This window comes from Chlorocebus sabaeus, chromosome 20, assembly GCF_047675955.1.
Source record: "Chlorocebus sabaeus isolate Y175 chromosome 20, mChlSab1.0.hap1, whole genome shotgun sequence".
Classification (NCBI taxonomy): Eukaryota; Metazoa; Chordata; class Mammalia; order Primates; family Cercopithecidae; genus Chlorocebus; species Chlorocebus sabaeus.
In genome coordinates, this window is record NC_132923.1 from 120,401,748 (window position 1) to 120,429,125 (window position 27,378).

General features: G+C 46.5%; 1 protein-coding gene and 1 long non-coding RNA gene across 5 annotated transcripts in view; one reads left to right on the plus strand and one right to left on the minus strand.

The window, feature by feature from the left end:
- LOC140709288 (uncharacterized) overlaps positions 1-19,399 on the plus strand; it is a 93,964-nt gene extending 74,565 nt beyond the window's left edge. The window contains exon 2 of the long non-coding RNA XR_012089773.1: positions 19,308-19,399. This is a non-coding gene — a long non-coding RNA (uncharacterized lncRNA). The remainder of the gene's footprint in view (positions 1-19,307) is intronic.
- LOC119627848 (NBPF family member NBPF1-like) overlaps positions 16,295-27,378 on the minus strand; it is a 30,881-nt gene continuing 19,797 nt past the window's right edge. For 3 of the 4 annotated variants that reach the window (XM_073007796.1, XM_073007795.1, XM_073007794.1), the window contains 8 exons: positions 26,542-26,593; positions 22,870-23,033; positions 21,778-21,829; positions 20,971-21,143; positions 20,218-20,266; positions 19,423-19,595; positions 18,667-18,718; positions 16,295-18,052 (listed from right to left, as the gene is read on the minus strand). In XM_073007796.1, the coding sequence (XP_072863897.1) occupies positions 17,809-18,052; positions 18,667-18,718; positions 19,423-19,595; positions 20,218-20,266; positions 20,971-21,143; positions 21,778-21,829; positions 22,870-23,033; positions 26,542-26,593 (959 nt within the window). In that variant the 3' untranslated portion in view covers positions 16,295-17,808. The remainder of the gene's footprint in view (positions 18,053-18,666; positions 18,719-19,422; positions 19,596-20,217; positions 20,267-20,970; positions 21,144-21,777; positions 21,830-22,869; positions 23,034-26,541; positions 26,594-27,378) is intronic. The other variant, XM_073007797.1, reaches the window with a different exon arrangement.

A 27,378-nucleotide genomic window follows, 5' to 3' on the forward strand; every position in this document is an offset into this window, starting at 1 on the left:
GAACCGATTTCTGGCCTCGAAGGTGGGGTCCGGGGTCAGTGTCCTCTACAGGATATAGGAGGACGTGCCCCCGAAGCTGCTCCGTCCCTCCCCCGCCTGCGATGCCACAGAACACCCGCCAGCGACTTTCTTCCCCAGCGCGCACCAGAGGTGGGCTGCGGGCGGCCGCAGCAGGGGAAGAATTGAGCTCAGGGAACTCAGGCCCCGGCCATGCACCCCCCACACCCACCACCCCTCGCGCTACAAAACTTGCCACCGCCGCGCCTCAACCCAGCTGTGCGCCCGCGAGTCCCGGATTCACCGCCCGCCCAGCCGCACGGGGCGTCCTCACCTCGGAAACGCTGGGTGGACTTCGCGGTAACTTCCCATCCAGAGAGCAGCCGGCAGCCGCGCCGCCGCGCCTCGGCCCAGCTCCTGGCGCAGCAGGTCGCCCGTCCAGCGTTCCAAAAGCGCCATGCTCACTCAGAAGCTCAGGCAGCCTCGCGACCCTCACCTACCCATCCCAGTACGGCCGCGGTATCAACCGCCAGCCAGCCCCGCGCCCGCGCCGGCGCCACCCCACGACTGGCTCCTCAGAATCGCGTCAGAACCCAAGGCGCAGGCGCGGCGGGGTCTTAAAGGGACCGGCCGCTTCTACTGCATAACGGTTCCAGCGGGTTAGGGGCCTCGCGGGCCGAGAAAAGAAGTAACTGAGGGGATGGACCCAGTGCAGCGGGGATGGGGAAATCCCTCTCCCCGCTCCGCCTCTCTTTCAAAACACCAGCCTTCCACTCTGCAAATCGCTGATTTTCCCGGCCACTTGAACACTCCCTGCCAGGTTGAAGAGGCAGGACACACACCCCCTCAGAGGCCAGGAGCGTCCCGCGCTTAGCACTGCAGGCCTGGCGCTGCCGCACCGCCCCGAAGCACGCGGTGCAGACGCACAGGCTTCAGAAGGCAGCCCCCAGCTCCCCCGAGAGGTGGCCATAGGTCACTCGCAAAAACAATAACCAACGTGTCAATGGCACTTGTAGTTATTTTCCAATTTCAATTTATAACAGATTTTGCAGATGGGCTTCCACAGAAATAAGCCTTTGAGAAAAAGAAAAACCTTTGTTTTAAACAAGAATTGGAAATACCAGGAAACAGGAAATAAAGCCATGCCGTCCACCCAGCTAAACTTTGAAAACTTGGTGTTTTATCTAAGGCAAATGTTTGCATAACTTTAGGTCATGCCATTATTTAAAATCAATTTCAATTACCAATTTCATTGCAACTGAATCTATCTTGTATAAGCAAACAAAGATACATCCCTGATAATCTACCTCTCCCCTCCTATATTCCATCCATCAGCAAGTCCTACTGGTTTTTACTTTCCAAATTTTCCTTGAATGTGTCCTCTCCTGTCCATCAGCACCCTAGTCCAGGCTACCTTCACCTGGGGAGTGGGGTGGAGGGACTACTGACCTAGTCTTCTTGTGGTTTACCCATATCCCCTTTATCGCCTCTCTAATCTCAACACAACTGGCAGAGTGGTTTTTCAAAATATAATGTGAACCTGTCAATTCCCAGCCTAAACCACACCTTCCCATTCTCTTAGACGAAACCTCCTAACTAACCAAGCCTTGAATGGCCTTTTCTAAAGGAGGAATAATATTTCTTGACACATGAAAATGACAGAAAATTCACATTCCAGTGTCCCTAAGCAAAGTGTGACTGGAACCCACACCCCTCTGTTCATGCGCTGTTTGGAGCTGCTTTCTCACTACCCCGGCAGAGCCAAGTAGCTGCAACAGAGACTGTGTGGCCGGTAAAGCCAGAAATATTTACCATTTGGGCTCTTGACAAAAAACAATTTGCCAACCTCTGACCTAGTTCGTGAAATCTCTACCTTTTGTTGTTCGCAGATTCCTTTGAGAACTGGACAAGGACACCAGCTCCTCTCCTTGGAGAAATGTGAGCCTGAGCGTGCACACAAATGCACATAGACTTTTGCACAGATTCAGGGATTCAAGGACTGCTCAAAGCCCATCCATTCACAGGAAGGTTAGGTGAGAGGGCGAGTCAGAGTTGAAGGCCCTGGTTTTACATAGGGGGAAATGTGATTCCAGAAAGGGGGAGCTACTGGCCCTAGGACACACAGCAAGCCCCAGGGCAAGGGGTGGCACAGGGAGAGTACCTGATGCTGGAGCTCCTGCAGCTCCTGCCGAGCCTCCAGCCATGAGCACTCCAGCTCCTGCAGCCCAGTTCACAGCTCCCTGGCCTCCTTGCCCACAGCTGTCCGTGCCTCCTCTAGGAGTGCCAGCTTCTGCTCCTTGTCCTCACTGGCAAGCTTCAGGCTGGAGAGGGCAGAGGTCAGCCCTGGGTCCTGGGAGTAGTCAGTGGCTCTACACAAAAGCTGCCTCCTCCAGTTCCTGGAGACGGTCAGGCACTGCCCGGTATGCGGCCTCTCCCAAGAACTGAGCCCTCTGGGGCTGGGGCCCAGGCCCTCGGCTGGGAGGGGTAGACCAGTGACTCCAGGAGGGGACCTGGTTTCCAGGGTGATGAGGCGGGTGGGTCTGAGTCTGGACCCAACCCTGCCCGCTGCCCCTCTGCCCTTTTCCCCAATCAACAGGGAGGAAACCTTCCTAAAATCAGTCAGTTGCCAGGCTCTGCTTAGGACACAGAGGATCCGTACCTGGGCAATTTCGCCAGAACCTTGGGGTTGAAGTTGGATTTCAGGGATGGGATTCCATGAGGACTCAGGGCTGGTCCCCCCAAGACGCCCCACCTGATGTGCTCACTCTGCCTTTTTCACAGTGGCCTGAAGTTTCTCCTTGGAGCTCCGCAGGGCCTCGCTGTTCTTGGCGCTGTCGCCCAGACTGCCCTGCAGCTCTCCTGCCTCCTGGCGCTGCACCTCCTGGCCTCCTGGCTCTCATGCAGCTCTATGCAGATGGTCCCAGCTCAATCTCAATACCTTCCACTATCCTGTCCCTATTTCTATGGGTCGGGAAATGAAGGCACAGACACCTGGGGTAGCATCACCAGTAAGTGACCAAGATTAGATTCCAACCCAGGAAATATAACCCCAGAGTCAGTGTTCTAGTAACACACACGCACAATAAGTAATTGTGTGTGACTCTGCTTCCACCACCCCCAACCCCGAAACACCAGAGAGCTGAGTGTTATTAGATTTATGGGGAGTTTGTTGGAGTTTTACATAAGTTTCTGATGCGCTGCAGATTTTTGAGCAGCATTCACAGTTCCCTCCAGTTCAGCATTGGAGGCTGGCACCGGCCTGGTTTCCACCCCCTGGAGTTCATAAAGCCTCATTCCTCCCACCCAGCCTGGAGGTGACATTCCTGTCTGATGGATGGGCAGCTCCAGGGAAGATGGGCAGCGTATGGCTGAAGGAGAAGGGCTGTCTGTGTGTGTGGAGAAGAATTTGGGAGGGCCCAGGCCAGCAGCCTCTGACTGTAGGAGCCACCTTGAAAGGCATCTTTTCCCTTGGGAGCACCCCTTTGGCTAATCTGTGGCTCACACAATCTCTCGGAACTTTTACTGTGGCCCAGTGGGGTTGGGGCTGCTCCCTGGCCATGTGGATGGGGGCCTTTGTCCAGCAAAGGGGCCCTAATTTTCCAGTGGATCTGACAAGAGGAACGCCTTCTAGTGACCTAAGAAGAAGCAGACAGAAGGCTCAGAAAGGCCAGGAAGGCAACTCCTCCTCCTGACTGAAGACTTGTTTTGAGCGGGAACTCCCCTCTAAAGGTGAACACTGAGGGGTGGGAAGAACTCCAGAAGCACCTGGACCCTGGTCACCCTTTCAAGGCAAAAGTCCTTATGACCCTTATTTGAAAGCATTGACTAAGCCCCAGAAAGGAGGTTCCAGGCCACTTCCTCCTACCCTGGAGTGCACTCAGCCATGGCAGCTTGTGCAGGACAAAGATGAGCCCCCTGGAGTGACTCCGCCTCCCTGGAAATGCGACCAGCTGACAGCCTCAGCCCCTTGGACAGGGTGCCCAGGGGTGGAGGAGCTGAGCCGGGCCCCCTGAGCTGACTGGAAGTGCTGGTCTTAGGGCACAGGCTACTAGATTCTGCTGCTCCTTTATAGAAGGGGTACTGGGGTGCAGAGAGGGTGGGGCATTGGCCCAGGGCCCCATAGAGGGGAAGCCATGAAGCCAGGATGAGTACCCGCCTCCTGACTCACCAGCCCTGACTCTTTCTACCGCCCTTCCTAGGGGGCACCAGAGCTCCTGGTCAGCAGAGTCATCGCGCTGGCCCAGCTGAGGCCCTGTGGCAGAGAAAGCAGGAGTAGGCCCCTGGGGCGGGGTCTAGGCAGGACCCAGTGTCCAGTGCCAGCCCTGCATAGTGAGGTGCCCCGTAGGTACTGAGTAGGAAGGGCAGGCAGGTGGGTCTGACAGCAGGGCCCCCAGCACTGGTGCCCCAGACTCCTGGCCTCTGGCCTGCCCTTGGGAAGGTGCCACTGAGCAGCCTCGGCTCCCAGAGCCAGGACACTGCACCTTCTGTCCGCTGCTCAGGCCCCTGGGTAGGTCCCTTCCCCCCCACCATTCCAGGGCTATTTCCAGGGTCCTGCGCATGCCCAGCGCTGTGCAGTGAGCCGGAGTGCTTCCCAAGGGTAGCCGGGCCGTTTCCCCGTGCTTCCTGGTGCTTGGCAGCATTTTAAAGAGGCTCACGAGGCCCCTCGTGATGAAGAGTGGGAAGCTGACATCTCCCCTGTGGGGCTCGAGGAGGCCAGGGCACAGGAGTGTGAAGGCCCAGCTGGGTGGTGGGAGGGCCTGTGGAGAGGCTGAGAGCTGAGGGACAGGTGGGGTGAGCAGGCAGAGGCAGAGAGAGGGGCAGGCAGAGAGGCAGCAAGCTCTGGGGAGTGGGGATTACAACAGGTGGAAAGGGAGCAGAGTGCTGCAGAGGCCAGGGGCTGGGGGTGCGGGGACTGCAGGCTGTGTTCAGGACCTTGGGCCTTGAGCGTGCATTGACTGGGCATTGAGAGGTTTTAAGCAGGAAGGGATGTGGTCAGGACCACAGTTAAGAAGGTTGCCACTGGGTGTGGCCTGACCTCAGGAACCCCCTGGGCTGCCTGCCTCAAGGTTCCAGGCAGCAGCACTGAGGCCAGCCTGGTCCAAACCTTCCCATAGGGTACTTGGCTCAAAGGACGACACGTGAGGAAGCTCAGTCTTGTGGTCCAGCCCTTGGTGGGCAGGGCTGTCACCCACTGGGGGGCCCTCCCTTGCCACACTGACCCCTCTATCCCTCCTGAGCCTCATCCCCAACTTTGAGGCTGGGAGCAGATCCCTGAATCCGAGCACCCAGGGGACTCTCAGGATTAGCATCACTGCGGGTTCTCCGAGCCTCAGCCTGGACCCTCCCAGGCACAGGGACCTTCACCTTTCCTCCCAGTCGCAGAAAGATTATTTCAGTCCCCCCCGCTGTCTATGCTGACCAACAGCTGCTTCCTCCCTCCAGCCCAGCTCCAGGGACAGTTCTGCTTCTGAATGAGCCACTGAGCCACCCCTGCATGCCACCATGCCCGGCTAATTTTTGTATTTTTAGTAGAGACGGGGTTTCAGCATATTAGCCAGGATGGTCTCGATCTCCTGACCTCATGATCCACCCACCTCACCCTTCCAAAGTGCTGGGATTACAGGCGTGAACCACCGCACCCGGCTAAAATATGAAAACTCTCTTGGCCAACAGTTATCCCACTAGTACTATGGCACTCTTGTCCCTCCCTCAGAACACATCAGTTACTACCCTGTGATTCAGAAGCTGTAGGATTCATACATTGAAAAATTTTGCCCTCATTGCCCACCTCTGTCCTGTTGCATGCATGTGTCACACAATATTGAAAGTCATTTTTGTATTATGCTCACTTCAGTCACCAAAAGTTTCAGGTTGGCTTTTTATGTCATCTTTTAACAGTGTTTTGTGATCTTCAGCCGTGGAATTATGTATACTGCAAGAAACATCAGGAAAAAAATCTGCTGTTGAAACCTGTTGGAGTAAATCTTATCAGTCACTACTGACCAAAACATGGCAGAAAAAATTCAGGGAGTCAATTCTTGTGTTGATATTTTGCTACTAAAGAATCAGTTCAGACCAGATGTGGTGGCTCATGCCTATAATTCCACTGCTTTGAGAAGCAAAACCAGGGGAATCATATGAGACTAGGGGTTCAAGACCAGCCTGGGCAACACAGAGAGACCCCATTTCTTTTTCTTTCCTTTTTTTTTTTTTTTTTTTTTTGGAGATGGAGTCTCACTCTGTTGGAGATCCCATTTGAATGAAAAAAATTTTTTAAAAATTACCTGGTTGTGGTGGTGCATTCCTCTTGTCCTAGCTAGTCAGGAAGCTGAGACAGAAGGATTGTGTGAGCCAGGAGTTCAAGGTTACAGTGAGCTGTGATTGTGCCACTGCACTCCAACCTCTGCAACAGATTGAGAGCCTCTCTCTCATTACAGTAACAAGAACGAAGAATAATTCACAATTGTAAGGCTGCCCAAATAGAAGATATTAGTATCCTCAGGAATCCTCTGGGCTTCTGATGTTTGGAGCAGACAGCTCACCTAAGACATTCAGAATAAGCAGATGATTTTAGACAGTGAAAAGTCTCCACACAAGACATTGGGACAGAACCCTTGTCTAATCCCCTGCCCCATGCCTTCCACCTCGTTCTCCTCATTTTTCTCCTGCTTTTCCTTATTATTTGCTTATTCTTTAAGCAGTCTTCTCACTTTTTGTAGACCTGGTAGTTTTCAACCCATATTCATGATTTTTATAGTTGCTGCATAGAATAAATCATCAGACTATTGTTTTGAGCCTGGCTGTTGATAATTAAGTCTCATTCCTCCATCGTCTCTCTTCTTTCTTCCACAAGATGAATAATCTAGTTAGGAATCACAAGAACTCCCTCATTTGACACCATTTGGAGGTTCAAGCCCCACAAACTCCTTTCTGTGAGTGAGAACCCTCATTCTGCCTCCACCACCAAACCACTGTAGAAACCCTGAGCCGGTCTCCTTTCTTGTTGTATTTAGTCATTTTGCACATTCCCAAGATATGAGCACTAATCTTGGCAGACACATCCAGAGGTAATTCACCTTTCCATACTGACATGGGGAATGTGCGGCACCCCCAGATGTGACATCCACACTACATTTTAGTTGAGATCTCTTGGCCTTTGCCTTGTTTCAACTGGAACTGATGCTGTGAGCTTGGTGCCACGATTCCTAACCACAGGACACACCTGTTCCCTGAATGAACTCCGGGACAGAGCTGTACATGCCTGGTGTGGTTCATTAACCCCTGTTACGTTATGAAATCATGACATTACTTCGTTGTATCCTAGTTTTTCACAAAAAATATAGCTAGTCATAGGGTTCCTTCAGGTGTATATATTGGATTCTTTAATTTCTTATATGTATTTAATTAAATCTTTAATTCAGTGTTGAAAAACTTAAAATGTCTTCAGTTTATTGAGTGAAGTCCTTAATGCCCTTGTTTGGTGATTTTCTTTTTTCATTTCTCATATATTTTATTCATCTCTAACTCATTTTCTACCACATTGTATGTGTTTACATTTGTAATATTTTAATGAGGTAAAATGAGCAAATAATAACCATCCAATAACATGTACAATTTCAAAATAGTGACATAACCATTACCTTACTCAACATAGAAAAAATCAGTTACCCTCAAAACTTCCTCTTGTTTTCCTGCTTCCTCCACCTTACCTTCTCACACCACGTCCGGAGTCAACTACTGGTTTTCTTTATGTTACATTAGTTTTCATTTTATAGAATTTATAAAAGCAGAATACTATGTATGGACTTATATTTGTTTGACGTATTTCACTCATCATACATACTTGTGAATTTACCCTTGCTATTGAGCATATCCAGCAGTACCTGATTGTAACAGTGGGTGTTTTTCCAGTGAATGAATTTACCACAATTTGATTAGCTGCTGATGGATATTTGGACTGCTTTCAGTATCTGGGTATTATTTAAAAAGCAGCTACTCTTCTTAGAGAAGTACACAGCTGACAAACACAATGTTCTTCTTCTTACAGCAATATGAAGAGCAGCTAAACTGGAAAAGCTGCAGTTTAATCAATTGTCTTCAATACATTATGATATTGAAGTTACAGAATTCTCTGTGTGTGTGCGTGTGTGTGTGTATGTATGTGCCTGTGTGTGTGTGTATGTATGTGTGTGTGTGTGCGTGTGAAGAAGAGAGAAAGAGAGAGTTTGTGAGTGAGAGAGAAGGAGGGTAAAAGGGAGAAAGAAGAGAAACTGATCCTACATAACTGACCGTAATTTATGAGGACCTCAAACAAATACAGGGACTGAAAGTCTTATTGGAAAAGGTCCACATAAGATGGAGAGGATGACTTGATGCACCTACATATGGTATATATTTACATAAGTGCCATTTTCTAATAATACAAAGAACCACGTACATGAGAATAAACACAGTGGCGGGTGTCCAGTGGTGAAATACGATGGTGATGCCAAACCCCATCTCCAGTACCCCTTACCCCTCATTGCACCTGCCTTGATGTGTGTCCTGAGCGCCCCCTGGTGTCCTGAGCGCCTCCTGCTGTTCCCGAGCTCCCCTGCAGGGAGGTTTGTCTGAGCTCACAGTGTCTTCCCCTCGTTGTGTCTTTTGTGTAAAAATCCATGGTTGTGTCCTCGTTGCTCAGGTAGCTCAGCTGAAGGAAAATCTGTTTTTTGGATGTGGATCTGGAGATGGTGACTGGACTCTTGAGGAGTGGGTTGGAATGTGAACTCCATCATGACCTGTGTACCTGATTCACTCCAGTCCCTTCCCTGGGGGGCTGATGGATCCAGCTCCAGCAGGAAGCACTGGTTGTAATGGAGAATGCAGAGATTGCACAGGTGAGGGACAGGGTCTGTGAGGGCTTCACCAGGCCAGGAGTGCACCGGGAATCATAGTTGTCAGAATGCACAGGTTCTGAACAGCATGTTGAAATTCGCAAATATGCACATTTCGATGAAAATGAGGAACTCCCTGTTTTGCAATTTGTGGGTCTCCTAGAGCAAATAGTAGATTCTGAAGTTAGAATTAGACAAAAATATGGTCACATTTTTTCTTCAAACTTTCAACCCAATAAGAAAGACAAACTGCCGACAGAAGAATGGGCATTGGATTATTACCTCTCTCTATGAAACTGGTGATTTTCAGAATCAGATTGACCTGTGATAGCCTAAATGTGTCCTACTCCTGAATCCATAATTAGACCTGAGCAGCAATCACGGGCCATGGAGGTCGCCTCACGTGGGGAAACGTCTGACTGCAAAGCTGCACACGGTGATCTCTGCAGGCACTTAGTTGTACAGGAACAGCTCCTCCCTCAGACTCAGAGTGAGGACAGTGTGCTCTTTATCTGGGGGAGGTGAGGGTTAGTGTGTGAAAAGAAACAAACTAACTCTAATCAATATCTCTGTACTTGGACAGAAACCAAAGTTTACAAGAAACCATGAACTTGGGGTAAAGTAGGAAATTACAATTGTTTGCAGGCTGCATGCTTGCTTCTCCATGTCATCTAAGAGAACGAAGGAAAATCATCTTTTCTTATGTACATATCCAAAAACGGTGTCTCCACCCTGACCATAGACCAGCACACGGCAGAGTTAGGACTCCCGCCAATGCCAAATCCAAAGCCCAGATCCGAACCACTGACTGGGCCTGACCTCCTTCCTAGGACCCAGAATGATCACCTCAGGTCACCCAAAGAGGAAGGAATAATGTCATCAACCAGCTCCCGAAGAAGATAGGAGCATGTGCAGTTGGCACTGGCAAAATTTAAGCTTAAAGAGAGATCCTCTCCAGCCTCAAAGAACTGACTTTGAATCAAGACTTCTCACTAAAGGAAGGTTCTGGCCAGCTCAAATGCTTTGTACTCCAGAATCTACAATAAAGAGACAGTTTATGCCTTTTGCAGGAACTGGAAGTAGGTTTCCAGGTACCTACTGGACTTATAATTCAGTGTTGATAAGTAGGACCCTGGAGATTAAATCAAGGCAGAACTTGCTCCCTGGAGCCCTGGGGTTAAGCGCTCGGGCGAATTCTGTATAACGATGCTGTTGGCGGCAACAGCGAGCATTTATTGATCACACACTAATGAGGCAGCTGGTTCCACATCACAGAGAAGCTGGGGTTGCCTGGTCTAGGTGGGGTGGCTCTTTCATATGTAGCAGGGTATATTTGGCCGTACGTGTCCCATGATGATGGCAGAGGCCCAGGGGCAAGTCTGTTGTGACTGAGGCTAAAGCAAGTCACATGGCTGCACAGGAGGGCAAGGCCAGGAGTTCACCCCTCTGACACGTGTGTGCCTGTGTGTGTGTATGTGCATCTGTATGTGTGTCTTTTTGCGTGTGTATATGTGTGTACGTATGTGTGTATATGTATGTGTATGTGTGTATGTATGTCTGTCTATATGTGTGTGCGTGTGTAGGTATGTGTGTGTGTGTGTAGGTATGTGTGTGTGTGTGTGTATATCTGTGTGTACGTGTCTAGGTATGTGTGCATGTGTGTGTGTAGGTGTGTGTGTGTGTAGGAAGTGTGTATGTATGTGTATGGGTGTGTGTGTATGTGTGTATGCAAGTGTGTTTGTGTGTATGTGTGTATATGTATGTATGTGTATAGCTGTGTATGCTTGTGTATGTGTGCATATATGTGTGGATGTGTGTAAGTGTGTGTGCTTGTTTGTGTATGTGTGTATATGTGTAGGGGTGTGTGTGTTCATGTGTGTATATGTGTGTCTGTGTAGGCGTGTGTGTAGGCATGTGTGTGTATGTATGTGTAGGTGTGTGTATGCATGTGAATAGATATGTTTGTATGTGTGTGTAGGGGGGTGTGTGTGTGTGTGTTGGGAGAGGCAGCAAAGTCACACAGCAAAGGACATGGATGCTGGGAGAAGTGAGGCATTGGGGGTCAGTAACTCCACCTCCCATACCCTCATGCCCTCCCTATGCAAATGAGGTGCCAGCTCCATCAACCAGAACATGTGGGTAGCCGTAACAGGTTGTCCCCACACCAGGTCAAATCAGAAAGTGTCTTCTATTATTTTTGTGTCTCTGTCCTTGACTCCTGGGCTCAGTCCTGACCTTCCCTTATGGTTTCTTGGCTTAAGCCATTCATTTATTTCCTGCTCTCAGCTGGGTGCACTGACTTCTTCCCAGCTCATGCAAGCAGCACAGGCAGCTCTGACAGGGTCCAGATTCCATCTTTGATGCTGAGATTGAAGGAATCAGAGACAGTGCCCCCAAAGCTCCTACTCAGATCCCCCAGGGCACATTTGCCACCAAAATAACAGTCATTTACCATGAGCTCCAGCAGAGAAATTTTGGTCCTGGGCCCCCCTTTCTGCAGATGAGCAAACTGAGGCTCCAAGAGAGGCCCTTGCCTTGGTTGACTGTGCCCCAAGGAGTTTTGCTCCATTTCTCCACTTAGTCTGGGGCTGCTCTTCCTTGTGTGTCCTTGCCTAGAATCATGTACGGGTCCACCTTTTCCAAAAAACAGCCAGCCCTGGCCGAGTTCAGTGGCTCAAGCCTCTAATCCCAACCCTTTGGGAGACGGAGGCAGGAGGATGGCTTGAGCCTAGGAGTTTGAGACCAGCCTGGGCTGCAGAGTAAGGCCTCATCTCTATAAAAAGAAAAAAAAAAGTAGCCAGGCTCAGTGGTGCACATCTGTGATCCCAGCTCTTTGGGGGTGTGGGGTGGGCTACACGCCCTGTTAAAGGCACAGGCATCCCAGCCCCCAGCCCCTTCTTCAAGCCTGTGTGAGGACATCCTGCCTGCCATGGGCCATGTTTGCTTATACAGCCTCCATGGGGGGCTCCCTGGGGACGGGCTGTGGTGATGACTCTGCTCTCAGCAGAACCCTCCACTCTGCAGGCCTGGTTTCCTGTCCATGTCCCTCAGCTACTCAGGGGAACCTGGGGGCAGGAGCTCCGTTTCTTGTAGGGGCAGCCTCCCACAGCAGGAGGGCTCAGCCAGGGTTCAGTGAATGAAGAAATTCACTGTCCTCTGATCGAAAGCACAGCATCTTTAGTAGTTGACCGACAGTTTTTTAGTGACTTTAGTGAGATGATTTGATGTCCTGCCTCTGAGTCATCTAAGAGCAAAATGCATGAGCTGCTAATGGGCTGAAAGAGAGGCTGCCCTTGAGGACACTCCAGCCCCCCAGTGCTGCAGGGATTCAATCACCCCAAAGCCAGGTAACCAGCCTCGGCCTCCCAAAGCTCTGGCATTATAGGCGTGATCCACTGTTGCCTGGACTGAATGAGGGTCTTTAAGAAAAAAACTCCATGGGATGGTCACCAACCCGTGCCGCCTCCTCTGAGGTTAACATGGTGCTGGATCTTCTTTGCATCTTCTGTCCTTGTTTTTGGTTTTCATTTTGGTTTACTTGAAAGAGGATCTTGCTCCATCACCCAGGCCGGAGTGCAGTGGCACGATCATGGCTCACTGCAGCCTCGACCTCCCAGGCTCAACAAAGTCCAGCTAATTTTTTTTTATTTTTTAATTTTTTTGTCGAGACTGGGTCTCTACAAAAAAAGTCTCTATGTTGCCCAGGCTGGTTTCGAATTCCTATGCCCAAGCGATCCTCCTGCCTCGGCCTCCCGAAGTGCTGGTATTCCAGGCTGGGCCCCTTTTGCCAGCAGGTCTGCTCATGTGCTCACATCGCTCACTCAGAGGAGACCTCCGTTATTAGGGGGACCTAGACCTATGCTGCCTGGACCCCAGGGAGGGAGGTTGTTTGGGAATCCCCTCCCTTACTCTGCTTTTCATCCTAGGAAACCGGCTTCCTGGTGACGGAAGGTCACCAGGAAAAAGAAGAGTGAGAAAAAAAGGCCAATCCGCCACTTGGCTGTCAGGTTTCCCATCAATTTCATGGGTTGCTGTGGACGGGCAGGGCTGTGTTTTGAGCCCAGACCATCACTTTGCCCGTGGGTGCAGGACCACGTGACCTCGAGCAATGTTCAGGAGTTGTCTGTGTACAAGTACTGCAGCTTCTTGAACAAATTTATTCCCAGGTGTATTATTCTTATAGATGCTAATATAAATGAAATCATTGTGTCCATTTTCTTCTTGGATTGTTCATTGCTAACACAATGGATTGTTTGCTGAATGTTCGCTAAATTAACTTATTAACTCTGTGGTGTGTGTGTGTGTGTTTTTGTGTGTGTGGTGTCTGTGAGCATGTATGTGTCTTTGCATTTGCAATTATTATTTCGGATTTTTTATCCATAGGATCACACCATCTGCAAATTGAGATCGTTTTGTTTTCTGTTCAAAAATATTTTATCTCATGTTTATATTTGAAAGATCATTTGACCAGGTGTAGAATTGTAGGCGACAGTTTTTCTAAGTGCTTTATTGCAAACTTCTTGTTTGTAAAGTTTCCTATGAGAAATCTTATGCCATCCTTCTAGGCAGTGCTCTGTATGTAACATGTTCTTTCACCTTTGATTACTTTTAGGATTTCCTTTTGACCACTGGTTTTGATGGATTTGATTAAGGTGTTCCTTGGTGAACTTTTCTTCATGTTTCTTCTTCTTAGAATATTTGTATTTCTCTAATATTTGAAGTTTATGCTTTCCATGGAGCTTCTAAATCTTCCATCCAATATGTTTTAAATATCTTTGTCTCTCTTCTCCACTACACGCCCTTCAGGGATTCCATTTAGCCCTCTAGAGGGTGTTTAAAGTTTTTATACTGATGGTCCTTTTATGTTTTCAAGTCATTTGTGACTGTGTGTTTCATTTATGTTAGTTTCAACTTCTATTTCTTCTAGTTCAATAATCTTCCATTCCACAATGTTTAATCCAGTGCTTTCCTCCATTTCAGACTGTAAATCATAGTTTTTATCTAGAGAATTTGATATTTAAAAAATCTTCAGCCTCTCCACTTAATTAAAATAAAATTATACTGTTTTAATGTCTTTTTCTTCTATTTCCAACATGTGTCTCAATTTCAACTAGATCATTAGATTCTTCATTATGTGTCATGTTTTCCTGCTTCTTTGGCTGCTTGATATTCTTTTATTTTTATTTCTTTATTTTTTGGGGGACGGAGTTTTGCTCTCGTGCCCAGCCGGGAGTGCAATTGTGTGATCTCAGCTCACTGCAACCTCCGCCTCCCAAGTACACAAGCGATTCTCCTGTCTCAGCCTCCCAGGTACACAAGCGATTCTCCTGTCTCAGCCTCCCCAGTAGCTCACATTACAGGCATGCGCCACCATGCCCAGCTAATTTGTTTTGGATTTAGTAGAGACGGGGTTTCACCATGCTAGTCAGGCTGGTCGTGAACCCCTGACCTCAGGTGATCAACCCGGCTGCTTGATATTCTAAGATTTGATGCTGGAGATTCGCTGTCAATGCTCAAAAGTGCCCAAAGACACCACTCGACCCCAGGGTCTATGCACACCCAAGCTTTTGCAACAGGAGAGGTGGAGAGAGCAGAGATGAGTGTGCTACAACATGCTGGTAGAGGGTACCCCAGTTGTGCTTGGGGCTTTCCTATGCCTCATACAAAAATGGGCTTTCCTTAATGTTTCACTTGAGAATCACCCGACTTCATGCTCTGTCTCTGTCCAAACACCAGGACAGTCCTCTCACCAGTCTCAACCAGCCAATGGATTGACAAACGTCCAAATATGATTCAGTGGAGAAGGCGCTCCCTTGTCAACAAATTTTGTAGAAACAACTGGACATGCATATCCCCAAAGGAAAAGAATTAACCTGAACCTCAATACTCACTCAAAAACTAACTCAAAATGGATTATGCAACTAAATATAAACTATAATACTAGAAAAGCATAGCAGAAGTAGGAGGATAGGAGAGAGCAAGTCCACCTAGGATGATGACCGCTGAATTTCTCAATGGACACTTCAAAGCCCTAGGGGTTAGAGAGTCAAAACTCCCACCCATAACCCTGGCCCTAAACACCTGGGCTAGGGAACACTGTGGCCCTCAGGAGATTGTCTTTAGCTGGGTCTGAGAGCCACACAACTGCAGAGGGAGCAGGAGACACTATGCAAATCGAGGCCAGAACAGCAGGGAGGGCCTATTCATGACAGAACACAGGTAAAACTACCCTCAGAAAGAGCGTGTGGAGAAACAGATCATGCCTGAGACCTGGTGGATTAGAGCACTGGCTACTGGGGAATTGAAAGGAAGGGGCTTCACCGTACAGAGGACCAGAGGTGCCAATCTTGGAAACGCAGAATTGCTGGGAGATGGGGAGGCATGGACAGAGGAAGCATCCTCTGGAGACTTGTGGGGAAGAGAACACATGAACGAAGTAACTGGCAGACATTAGAGGTCCTGGTAGAACAAAACTGAATCCCACAATGAGAACATACACCGTGTATGTCCCCCAGGGAAGACAATGTCTCCTAAAAACTCAAGAAAAATCATTTTGGGCGAGCAACTTATATCCAGTCATGTGATCCATGTATCAAGACCGTGAGAAAAGATTATTAAACATGCTAAGCTCAGCGAGACCTGATTCCCTCAGCAGGACTCTGTTAAGGATGAGTACCACTCAGCAAGTGATGACTGTGACATTCACTTTTGAATAGCTCATGAGCATTAATATATTTAATTGTGGATCTAACCAAAAACCACGGTGGGGCCAAGATGACAATCACAGAATGTCACTGGTGTATGTTTAGGTTCAAATACTATTATGAGAAGTGGCAGGCCGGGCGCGGTGGCTCACACCTGTAAACCCAGCACTTTGGGTGGCTGAGGTGGGCGGATTACAAGGTCAGGAGATCGAGACCATCCTGGCTAACATGGTGAAACCCTGTCGCTATTAAAAAATACAAAGAAAAAAAAAGAGAAGTGGCAGGTAAGGGAGGTAGAAAAAAGATAACGCATATGTAATTTGCTGTCTTATGGAAATCTTTGAGGTTGAAAGTCATAATTTAAAACATATAAAACAAATATTAGAAGTGTGTCTAGTTCAAAGGGGGGAAAACTATCAAAAACATTTTTAGTGCATATTAAACAGGAGCTATGCAACCCTTCCTAAATGCCAAAGGCACACACAGACACACACACACACACACACACACACACACAAAGAATAAAATAATTAGAATCAAGAAATGTAGTAAATATATTCTGCTACATATGATAAACATAGTCTACAATGTGGAAGAGATTAGAAAATAAACAGGGAAATGAAAATTTTTTTATTTTTTTGTATCAGAACCCACCAAAACCAATCAGCATAATAAAAGATTCTAACACTGAATGTAAAAAACAATCCAACAGTCCAGAGCGATAGACAAAAGTTTTTAATTGTATAGGTTAAAATAACTTTGGACAAAAATTAAAACTCAGGCAGAGAATGGTTTTTTTTTTCAACAGCAGCCACTAGCCAAAACAGAGGCAGAGTAAAAATTGAGACAGAAAATTTTCAGTGTAGAGATATGAATATAATAATAGACACAGGCAGGGATGATTAATAAACGATAAAGTGTTTAGAGGATGATGATTGGAATACATGACGTTTATACTTTTAAAAACCACTTTCCCAAATACTTCATTATAAGTAAGGTGTCTCTAAAAGCAACAGATCTCCTAGACCCCTCCTTAACCGAGTAACCAGTCCTGATATCATGATAATGGTGATGGACAAACTAGACCTCCTATGCCTGCAGATAGATAGGCTGAGGTTGGAAAGTCACTGTATTGACTCTGCAGTGCTCCTGGAAAAACGTTTAGGCTGAATTGAATCATGAAGACATTTTCAGACAACTTCAGAATGTAGATCATTGAGCCAGACAGCTGACCTGTCCTCTACAAACGAGTCCATGTCACCACAATCAATGACAACAACAAAAAGATGAGGAAATATTTGGGGTTCAAAATAAAGAAACGTAGCTACAGTACCTTTTTACTTTCTTTGAACCCAAAATATTTCTTCTCCTTTTTGTTGTGTGATTCGTGGTGACATGGACTGTGTGAAGGAGACAGGCCAGTTGTCCTGCTCAGTGTTCTACATTCTGCAGTTGTCCGGTGATTACCTCCTATGAAACTCAGGCTAAGCGTTTTCTGCAAGAACATGGCATTGTTCATATTCTGCACCGGCAGAGTCCCGTGTGACATGCTGTCTCCTGCCAGCGGCTCCTGGCTCCTGTTCTTTACAGGATGGAATTGAGAGGAGCAGGGCTAAGGGCTCTCCACGCTGTTTGTCCATCTAGCTGTGGTCTTCCTAAGTATTGATAGCAATTGGAGGCTGAAGGACTATAGCTTCTTTAACCAAAGGAGCCTAGTGGGTTAACAATTGTCAAGAGCGGTCAGTGGTTCTGAAATACAATCCTCAGCCAAAGATCCCTCCTGTGTTACAGATGGATCAGCTAAAACAAACCAACACTGAAGATACAAAGAATGGGGGGAGGTTCATTGAAACCAGGGTAACACCTTTGGATGAGTTAAACACAAACATGACACTGACCTTGAGCAGGCATAGAAGCTCTGAGACATGCCCGTCAAATGAAATCCCTGAGGAACTTTGTAGCTACCCAGAGATACCTGGTTCAAATCAGAATCTCTCACAGATCACTCCCGGCATGTGCTGCAGAGTTATGTGAACGTGTCACACCTAACTTGGGTCCAGTGTCTTCAGACTGAGCACAGGTTGCCACTGCATGGTCTGAGAATGGAATAGACTTCTGCCCACTTTCCTATCCTATATCTGGGATTCCAAACGGAACTACAGTTTCATTCAAACCTACATGTGCCTCTAAGTCCTGCCTGTGGCAATGACATCTCTCAGCTTAGGAAGGGCTGCTTAGTGTGGGAATATGACTCCCATCTGGAAGCCCAGGTGGAACCTTATCACCGTCAAAGTAAAAAACCCATTGTCCACGTCAAGGGCCAAGCTGACGTGCTGTTCCTCAAGTGAGGAAAAGGCACTTGTGTAGTGCTGGAATGAGTCAGGGCGTTGAAAGTAACTTGAAGGAGTCCAATAACATCCATTCAGTGAGTCCTGCAAGACTTCAGGCTCTCCTGCTTCCATCAGCACCCCGTTGAGCCTGGAAAAGGAGACGAAACTAAAGAAGCAGCCAGGGGAAATCAGACACCACACAGCCCCAACTAGATTTCAGGGGTAACATAGGGAAGTGGTTAAAAAAGGAAAAGGATAGATCCTTTTAATGAGGTAAACCATTGTTGTCTTTATGTTGGGATAGAACAGGGCCAGGTAGAAAACAATGAAAGAGAAAGACAGAGAGAGAGAGAGAGAGAGAGAGAGAGAGAGAGAGAGAGAAAGCGAGCTGAGTGAATTGGCCAGGTGACACACTGATAAGGGAGTAAAAGGACACTCTGAGTTAGTGCCCGGATGACACACAGCAAACAGTGATTATGAAGAGTGAGCTCAATAGTTTTCCATAAAATGTGATTAAAATTCGATGCAGTCGCCATGAGACTACAGCTTTTGAGGTATGGTCAACCTATGGTACGTTAGTCAATGATAAGGGGAGGAAGAAATGGAAACCTAAACCTCTACTGCAATGAAAACCAACAGCAATGTCAGTAGGAGTAATTCAGCTTTCGTTGAAAACATGAAACCAAACACACTGCTTTCCCCTGGATCTGTCGTCTCCAGGTATTAAGAAAGAATTAAGCGTCCACAATTGCTGAAAGTTACCTGGGGCATGGTGCGTTTTGATCTTCTTCCCCTTCTTGGTACTTTTCAATTTCTGCAATAAATTCAGACACATGAAGCTGATTCTCCTACACACATAACAATCCACTGTCTAATCCTTACACAGGGACCTCAGGCTCCTCAGCATAAGAATAAGACACTGTGGGAGATATATTTCAGAAGGCCTGAAGGCTGGTCATGATAGAGATTCCCTGGTTTTTGTCCCAGAAACTAAGGGTAAAATGTCCCTTTTCTGGTAGATCGTTATCCCAATATCATTTGTCCCAAGTTTGTGCAAATGGTTATGCCATATTTTTCCAATCCATTTAAAGCAAATGCCCTCAAGTGATTTCTAGGAGAAAAACTGCAATATTCAGCCCTGTCTCATCAAATACTCAGATTGTTCATGGTTGTGAGGATTTTAGACACTGAAATTAGAGTGAGAAAGGAAATCTGGAAACCCTTGAGTCAAAATCATAGTTCTCTGAATTTGTCACATCTGCCCAGGTCCAATGTCTTGAGAGTAGAATCAGAGCGCCACAGGCATGGCCTGAGACTAGGGAGAGAGCCATGCTCACTGACCCATCCCATGTCTGGGCTTCCAGGTGGAACTAGAGTTTCATTGAACCTACATGTACCTATAGGTCCTCACTGCAGCAGTGACATCTCTCAGCTCAGTAACGGCCACTTGGAACAGGAATATGATCTCTATACGGAAGACTCTGTGGATCCTTATCAGCTTCAGAGAAAAGTACTCACCACCCACGCCAAGAGAAAAGCCAACGTGTTGTTCCTCCAATGAGTAAAGGGAACTTCCCTGGGAATGGCATGAATCGGGAAGCTCAAGATAACTGTAAGGAGTCGAATAATATCTATCCAGTGAGTCCTGCAAGACTTCAGGCTCTACTACCTCCAGCAGCTCTCTGCTGAGCCTGGAAAAGTAGAAAAAGTAAAGAATAAGTCAGGAGAAATCAGACACAACAGAGCCCCAACTAGATTTCATGGGTAGCACAAGGAAGTGGTCAAGAAAGAAAAATGATAGATCCATGAATGAGGTAACAAATTATTGCCTTCATGTTGGGACAGAACAGGGCCAAATGGAAAAGGATGAAAGAGAAAGACAGACAGAGAACAGAGGCAGAGACAGAGACAGAGAGAGACAGAGAGCGCTTGGTGAGTTGTCCAGGTGACACACTGATGAGGGAGTAACAGGACACTCTGAGTTAGTGCCCTCAGGACACACAGCATACAGTGATCATGAAAAGGCTGTGATCAATAATTTTCCATCAAATGTGCTCAAGTTTCCATGTAGTCACCATGAGAATAGAGCTTTTGAAGTATGGTCCACCTACGGTAGGTTAGTAAATGATAAGGGGAGGAAGAAATGGGAACCTAAATATGTAATGCAATGAAAACCAACAGCAATGTTAGTAGGAATAATTCAGGCTTGGTTGACAAGATGTAATCAATAATGTCGGCCCGCTCTGTTTTCCCTGAACCAGGAGTCTCCAGGTGTCAACACAGAATTAGCTGTTGTCAATTGCTCAGAGTTACCTGGGGCATGGTGGGCCTTGGTCTTCTTCCTCTTCTTCCTTTGTAATTCCTGCAATAAAATCAGACAGGGACAGGCAAAATAAACCAATTCACCTACACCCATGACACTCCACTGTCTAATCCCCACACAGGGACCACAGGCTCCTCAGCATGAGAACAGGATAATGTGAGAGATACACTGCAGGAGACCTCAGAGCCAGTCATGATAGAGATTCTTTGATTTACATCTCAGAAGCAAGGGTCAAATGTCCCTATTCTGGTAGACAGTTATCCCAAAATCATTTATCCCAAGTTTGTGCAAACAGTTATGCCTTATTGTTCCCATCAATTCAAAGAAAATGCCCCAGATGATTTCTAGGAGGAAAACTGCTGTATTCAGCCCTGTCTCATCAAATTCCCAACTTGTTCATGGTCGCAAGACACTGAAATTAGAATAAAGGAGGAAATCTACAAATGTTGAGTCCGAATCATAGTTCTGTGAATTTTTTACATCTGCCTCGGTCCAATGTGCTGAGAGTGGGTTCAGGTTGCCACAGGCATGACTGGACACTAGGAATAGAGCCATGCTCACTGACCCATTTCATATCTGGCCTTCCAACTGAAACTACAGTTGCATTATAACCTATATGTGTCCATAGGTCCTGCCAGCAGCAATGACATCTCTCGGGTCAGGAAGGGCCACTTGGAACAGGAATATCACCCCTATCGGGAAGACCAGGTGGAGCCTTATCACCTTCATAGTAAGGAACTCACTGTCCACGTCAAGAGCCAAGCCAAAGTGCTCTTCTTCCAACGAGTAGAAGGCATTTCTGTAGGGCTGGCATAAGTCAGGCAGTTCAAGATACCCGCAAGGGGTTGAATAAAATCTATCCAGTGAGTCCTGCAAGACTTCAGGCTCTTTCTCATCCAGCAGTTCCCTGTTGAGTCTGGAAAAGTAGGAAAAGTAAAGAATAAGCCAGGGGGAATCAGAAACCACACAGCCCCAGCTAGATTTCATAGGTAACATAAGGAAGTGTTTGGAAAGAAAAAGGACAGCTCTATTAATGAGGTAACCGATTATTGCCTTAATGTTGGCACAATCAGGGCCAGGTAGAAAAGGATGAAAGAGAAAGAAACACACACACACACACACACACACACACACAAGAGACAGAGATAGAGAGAGAGAGTAAGAGCTCAGTGAATCGGCCAGGTGACACACTGATGAGGCAGTCAAAGAACACTTTGTATTTGTGCCCTCAGGACGAACAGCGAACAGTGATCATGAAAACAGTGGGCTCAATAATTTTGCATAAAATGTGCTCAAGTTTCCCTGCAGTCACCATGAGAACACAGCTTTTGAGGCATGGTCAACCTTCAGTAGGTTAGTAAATGATAATGGTAGGAAAAAATGGAAACCTAAATATTTACTGTAATGAAAACCAAAAGCAATATTAGTAGGCATAATTCAGACTTGTCTGATAAGGCAAAATCACTCTTTTCAGCATGTACTGTTTTCCCTGCACTTGGCGTCTCTAGGTGTCAACAGCAAATTAACTGTCCACAATTTCTCAGACTCACCTGGGACCTGTGGCCTCTTGGTCCTCCTTTTTCACTTCATCACACCAATGTCCTGCAAATAAATTCAGATGGGGCCTCTTACATGAAGCAGTTCTTCCTTGCACACAGAAACATTCCTCTGTCCAATCCTAACACAGGGACATCAGTCTTCTCAGTGTGGGAACAAGAAGACTTTGAGAGAAACATAACCAGAGGCATGAGGTCAAGTCTTGAGAGAACTGACTTGGTTCCTTCCATGAGCCTTGGGCAAAATTCTCCTGTTTTGGAATGTAATCTTCCCAATGTGATCTGTGCTAGGTTTGTGTACACAAATGAGCAATGACTTTCCCAATAGATTCTAGGCAAATACTTCTAACACCTCGTAGGAGAGATACTGCGATATTCAGGTTTCTCACATCAAATACCCAGGATTTGATAGTTTATGAGATTGTGGACACTGAGATTTCATGTAGGGGTGTAATATTCCAGCTCTTGTTACAACGAGACTTGGTTCTACACAGAAGCATCAGCTATTGTGGCTTTTGTGGGTGAACAGTCAGTCATTTATCTAGAAAACATACCAGCAAGATGATGGACAGATGAGCTAAAACAAGCCAACTGAGAAGACACAGAAAATGGGGATAAATTCAGTGAAACCCGGGTCACATCTCCGATTCAGAGGTAGACAAGGGTGACACTGGCCTCGGGCAGGTAAAGAACCGCACAGACATGCTTTGGGAACAAAACTCATGAAGAACTTTGTAGCTGGCAAGACACATTTAATTCACATGAACTGATCTGACAGACAACACCTGGGCATGTGCTGCATGGCTTGGTGTGAGTTTGCCACACCTGCCTTGAGTTCAATGTCCTGACAGTCAGTCTAGGGTGGCATTGGCATGGCCTGAGACTAGGAAGATATTAAGGCTCACTGAACCACGCCATGCCTGTACTTCAGACTCGACTCCAGAGTGATTGAAATCTACATTGATATAGAGGTTAAACCCACAGTGATGGCAACTCTCAGCCCAACAGGGGCAGAAAGCCCCAAGATTACAGGGTCTACTTGGGACATGAACTGGAGCTTTATCACCTTCACAATGGAGTACTCACTGCCCACGTCAAGAGCCAAGTCGACTTGTTGTTCCTCTAATGAGTGAAAGGTGCTGCTGTAAGACTGGTATGAGGCAGACATGTCAGGAGGAATTGAGGGAGTCGAATAACCTTCATCCCAGGATTCCTGGAGAGCTTCCTCCTCTTCAGACTCCTGCAGATTCCTGATGACACAGGCAGGACAGGGATGACAGAAGATTTAACCGACAGAGATTAGACAACAAAACCTCCCAGATGATCTGATGGGAGGCAGAATGGAGTGGTCACAGAAACCAAAGCCAGTTTTCCTTCCACGGAAATAAAAATATCCTTCTAAATGCAGGGCAGAGGGTGACTGCCCTGGGGAATGACCAAAAATGGGCTGCACGTGCTCAGTACACTTGCCACAGATGAGCCACTGTAGGGCACCCCGACTCTCCCTGTAAACTACACTCATGACTTGCAGCACAGAGACTAACACAAGATTTCAACTACTTTGTATAAATTGCGTTGAATTTTCCATGCAGCATTCAAGTGAACAGAGCTCTTGCGGCAGTGCAGACATAGATCTTGTGTGCTAAGGGCCCCATTTTCCCAATAGTTTGATATAATATGTTTATTTTTTCAGTTTCTTTTCTTGCACAAATACTGGAAAACATACTAACAAAAAATAAGCAGAAAGCATATGTACATTCTCTCCCTGGATTTAAACACAGGGGACAGAACAGGCGACACCAAGAAATCCCTGTTTGAGGGTCTGGAGTGGACCTCCAGCAAACTCCGCCAGACCTGCAGCTGAGGGACCTCACTGTTAACAAGAAAACTAACAAACAGAAAGGAATAGCATCCACTTCAACAAAAAGGACATCCACTCCAAAACCCCATCTATAGGTCACCAGCATCAAAGACCAAAGGGAGATAAAACCACAAAGAGGTGGAGAAACCGGAGCAGAAAAGCTGAAAATTTTAAAAACCACAGCGCCCCTTCTCCTCCCAAGGATCAGAGATCCTCGCCAGCAACGGAACAAAAAAGGGCAGAGAATGACTTTGACGACATGACTGAAGTCGGCTTCAGAAAGTTGGTAATAACAAACTTCTCCGAGTTAAAGGAGGATGTGCGAAAACATCGCAAGGAAGCTACAAACCTTGATAAAAGATTAGACGAAAGGCTAACTACAATAAACAGTGTAGAGAAGACCTTAAATGACCTGATGGAGCTGAAAACCATGGCATGAGAACTACATGACACATGCACAAGCTTCAGTAGCTGATTCGATCAAGTGGAAGAAAGGGTATCAGTGATTGAAGATCAAATTAACGAAATGAAGTGAGAAGAAAAGTTTAGACAAAAAAGAGTAAAAAGAAACAAACAAAGCTGCCACGAAATATGGGACTATGGGAAAAGAACAAATCTACATTTGATTGGTGTACCTGAAAGTGATGGGGAGAATGGAACCAAGCTGGAAAACACTCTTCAGGATATTACCCGGGAGAACTTCCCCAACCTAGCAAGGCAGGCCAACATTCAAATTCAGGAAATACAGAGAACACCATAAAGATACTCCTCCAGAAGAGTAACCCCAAGACACATAATTGTCAGATTTACCAAGGTGGAAATGAAGGAAAAAATGGTAAGGGCAGCCAGAGAGAAAGGTCGGGTTACCCACAAAGGGGAGCCCATCAGATTAACAGCACATCTGTCTGCACACACTCTACAAGCCAGAAGAGAGTGGGGGCCAATACTTAACATTCTTAAAGAAAAGAATTTTCAACCCAGAATCTCATATCCACCCAACCTAAGCTTCGTAAGTGAAAGAGAAATCAAATCCTTCACACACAATCAAATGCTGAGAGATTTTGTCACCACCAGGCCTACCTTACAAGAGCTCCTGAAGGAAGCACTAAACACGGAAAGGAAGAACCAGTACCAGCCACTGCAAAAACATGTCAAATTGTAAAGACCATCCATGCTAGGAAGAAACTGCATCAACTAACAGGCAAAATAACCAGCTAACATCTTCATGACAGGATCAAATTCACACATGACAATATTCACCTTCAATGTCAATGGGCTAAATGCCCCAATTAAAAGACACAGACTGGAAAATTGGATAAAGAGTCAAGACCCATCAGTGTGCTGTGTTCAGGAGATGCATCTCACGTGCAGAGACACACATAGGCTCAAAATGAAGGGATGGAGGAACACCTACCAAGCAAATGCAAAGCAAAAAAAGCAGGGGTTGCAATCCTAGTCTCTGACAAAACAGACTTTAAACCATCAAAGATCCAAAGAGACAAAGAAGACCATTATAAAATGGTAAAGGGATCGATTCGACAAGAAGAGCTAACTATCCTAAAGATATATGCACCCAATACAGGAGCACCCAGATTCATAAAGCAACTCCTGAGAGACCTAAAAAGACACTTAGACTCCCAGACAACAATAATGGGACACTTTAACACCCCACTGTCAATATTACACAGATCAATGAGACAGAATGCTAACAAGGATATCCAGAACGCAAACTCAGCTCTGCACCAAGCAGACCTAACAGACATCTACAGAACTCTCCACCCAAAATCAACGGAATATACATTCTTCTCAGCATCGCATCACACTTATTCCAAAATTGACCACATAGTTGGAAGTCAAGCACTCCTCAGCAAATGTAGAACAACAGAAATCACAACAAACTGTCTCTCAGAACACAGTGCAATCAAATTAGAGCTCAGGATTAAGAAACCCACTCAAAACTGAACAACTGCATGGAAACTGAACAACCTGCTCCTGAATGACTACTGGGTAAATAATGAAATGAAGGCAGAAATAAAGATGTTCTTTGAAACCATTGAGAACAACGACACAACATACCAGAATCTCTGGGACACATTTAAAGCAGTATGGAGAGGGAAATTTCTAGCACTAAATGCCCACAAGAGAAAGGAAAGATCTAAAATCAACACCCTAAAATCACAATTAAAACAACTAGAGAAGCAGGAGCAAACAAATTCAAAAGCTAGCACAAGGCAAGAAATAACTAAGATCAGAGCAGAACTGAAGGAGACAGAGACACAAAAAATCCTTCAAAAAAATCAATGGGCCAGGCGTGGTGGCTCAAGCCTGTAATGCCAGCACTCTGGGAGGCCGAGACGGGCAGATCATGAGGTCAGGAGATCGAGACCATCCTGGCTAACACGGTGAAACCCCGTCTCTACTAAAAAATATAAAGAACTAGCTGGGAGAGGTGGCGGGCGCCTGTAGTTCCAGCTACTCGGGAGGCTGAGGCAGGAGAATGGTGTAAACCCAGGAGGCAGAGCTTGCAGTGAGCTGAGATCCGGCCACTGCACTCCAGCCTGGGTGACAGAGCGAGACTCCGTCTCAAAAAAAAAAAAAAAAAAAAAGAAAAAGAAAAAACTCAATGAATCCAGGAGCTGGTTTTTTGAAAAGATGAACAAGGTATCCCTCTTTGGCTAGTTCACCTGGCTCAACTGATTGCACGTACTTATCTTGAAAGGACTATGAAATTAAAACAAATACAAGTGCCACAAATAATGCACAACATTGTTAATAAGGACAATTTGTAGCTGAGTGAATGAAAGAAATAGTTCTATTCATCGTTTCCTCGTTTTCCCTAAATCTACAATCTCCAGGTGTCACTACTGAATTCACAGCTCACAATTCCACAGCATTACCTGGAAGACACTGGCCCTTTTTCTTCCTCTTCTTCATGATCACTTTCATTTTCTGTAAATACATTCAGAGAAGCAGGTCACATTAAGCAATTCACACTTCACATATGACCAAATCACTGTCCAGTCATAGCACAAGGACCCAACTATTCTCAGGGCAAGAACATGGATTCTGACATGAATATTCTAGGGTGGTCTAGATTAAGTCTGGTGAGAAGTAGATGACCCTGCTTTCCAGTCCCACAGGCCAAAATTTCCCTCTGTGGGTAGACTATAATGCCATATTCCCTGCCTGAGTCTATGCAAAGAAAATAAAATCTTCCCGCCGGGCACAGTGGCTCACGCCTGTAATCCCAGCACTTTGGGAGGCCGAGGCGGGCGGATCACAAGGTCAGGAGATCGAGACCATGGTGAAACCCTGTCTCTACTAAAAATAGAAAAAATTAGCCGGGCGAGGTGGCGGGCGCCTGTACTCCCAGCTACTCGGGAGGCTGAGGCAGGAGAATGGCGTGAACCCGGGAGGCGGAGCTTGCAGTGAGCCGAGATTGCGCCACTGCACTCCAGCTTGGGCGACAGAGCGAGACTCCGTCTCAAAAAAAAAAAAAAAAAAAAAAAAAAAGAAAATAAAATCTTCCCCCCAGAATCTCCAAAAATTACTCCAACAATTTTCTAGGAGTGTTGCTGCAATACTGACTTATATCATCAGGTACCATGGACATTAAATGTTCAGAGGCATCTGTACATGAAACTCAACTGGTAGACGCATTCTAACAACTCTTGCTTTAAAAAGAATCTGTGATTCGGGAGGCCAGGGCAGGTGAATCATTTGAGGTCATGAGT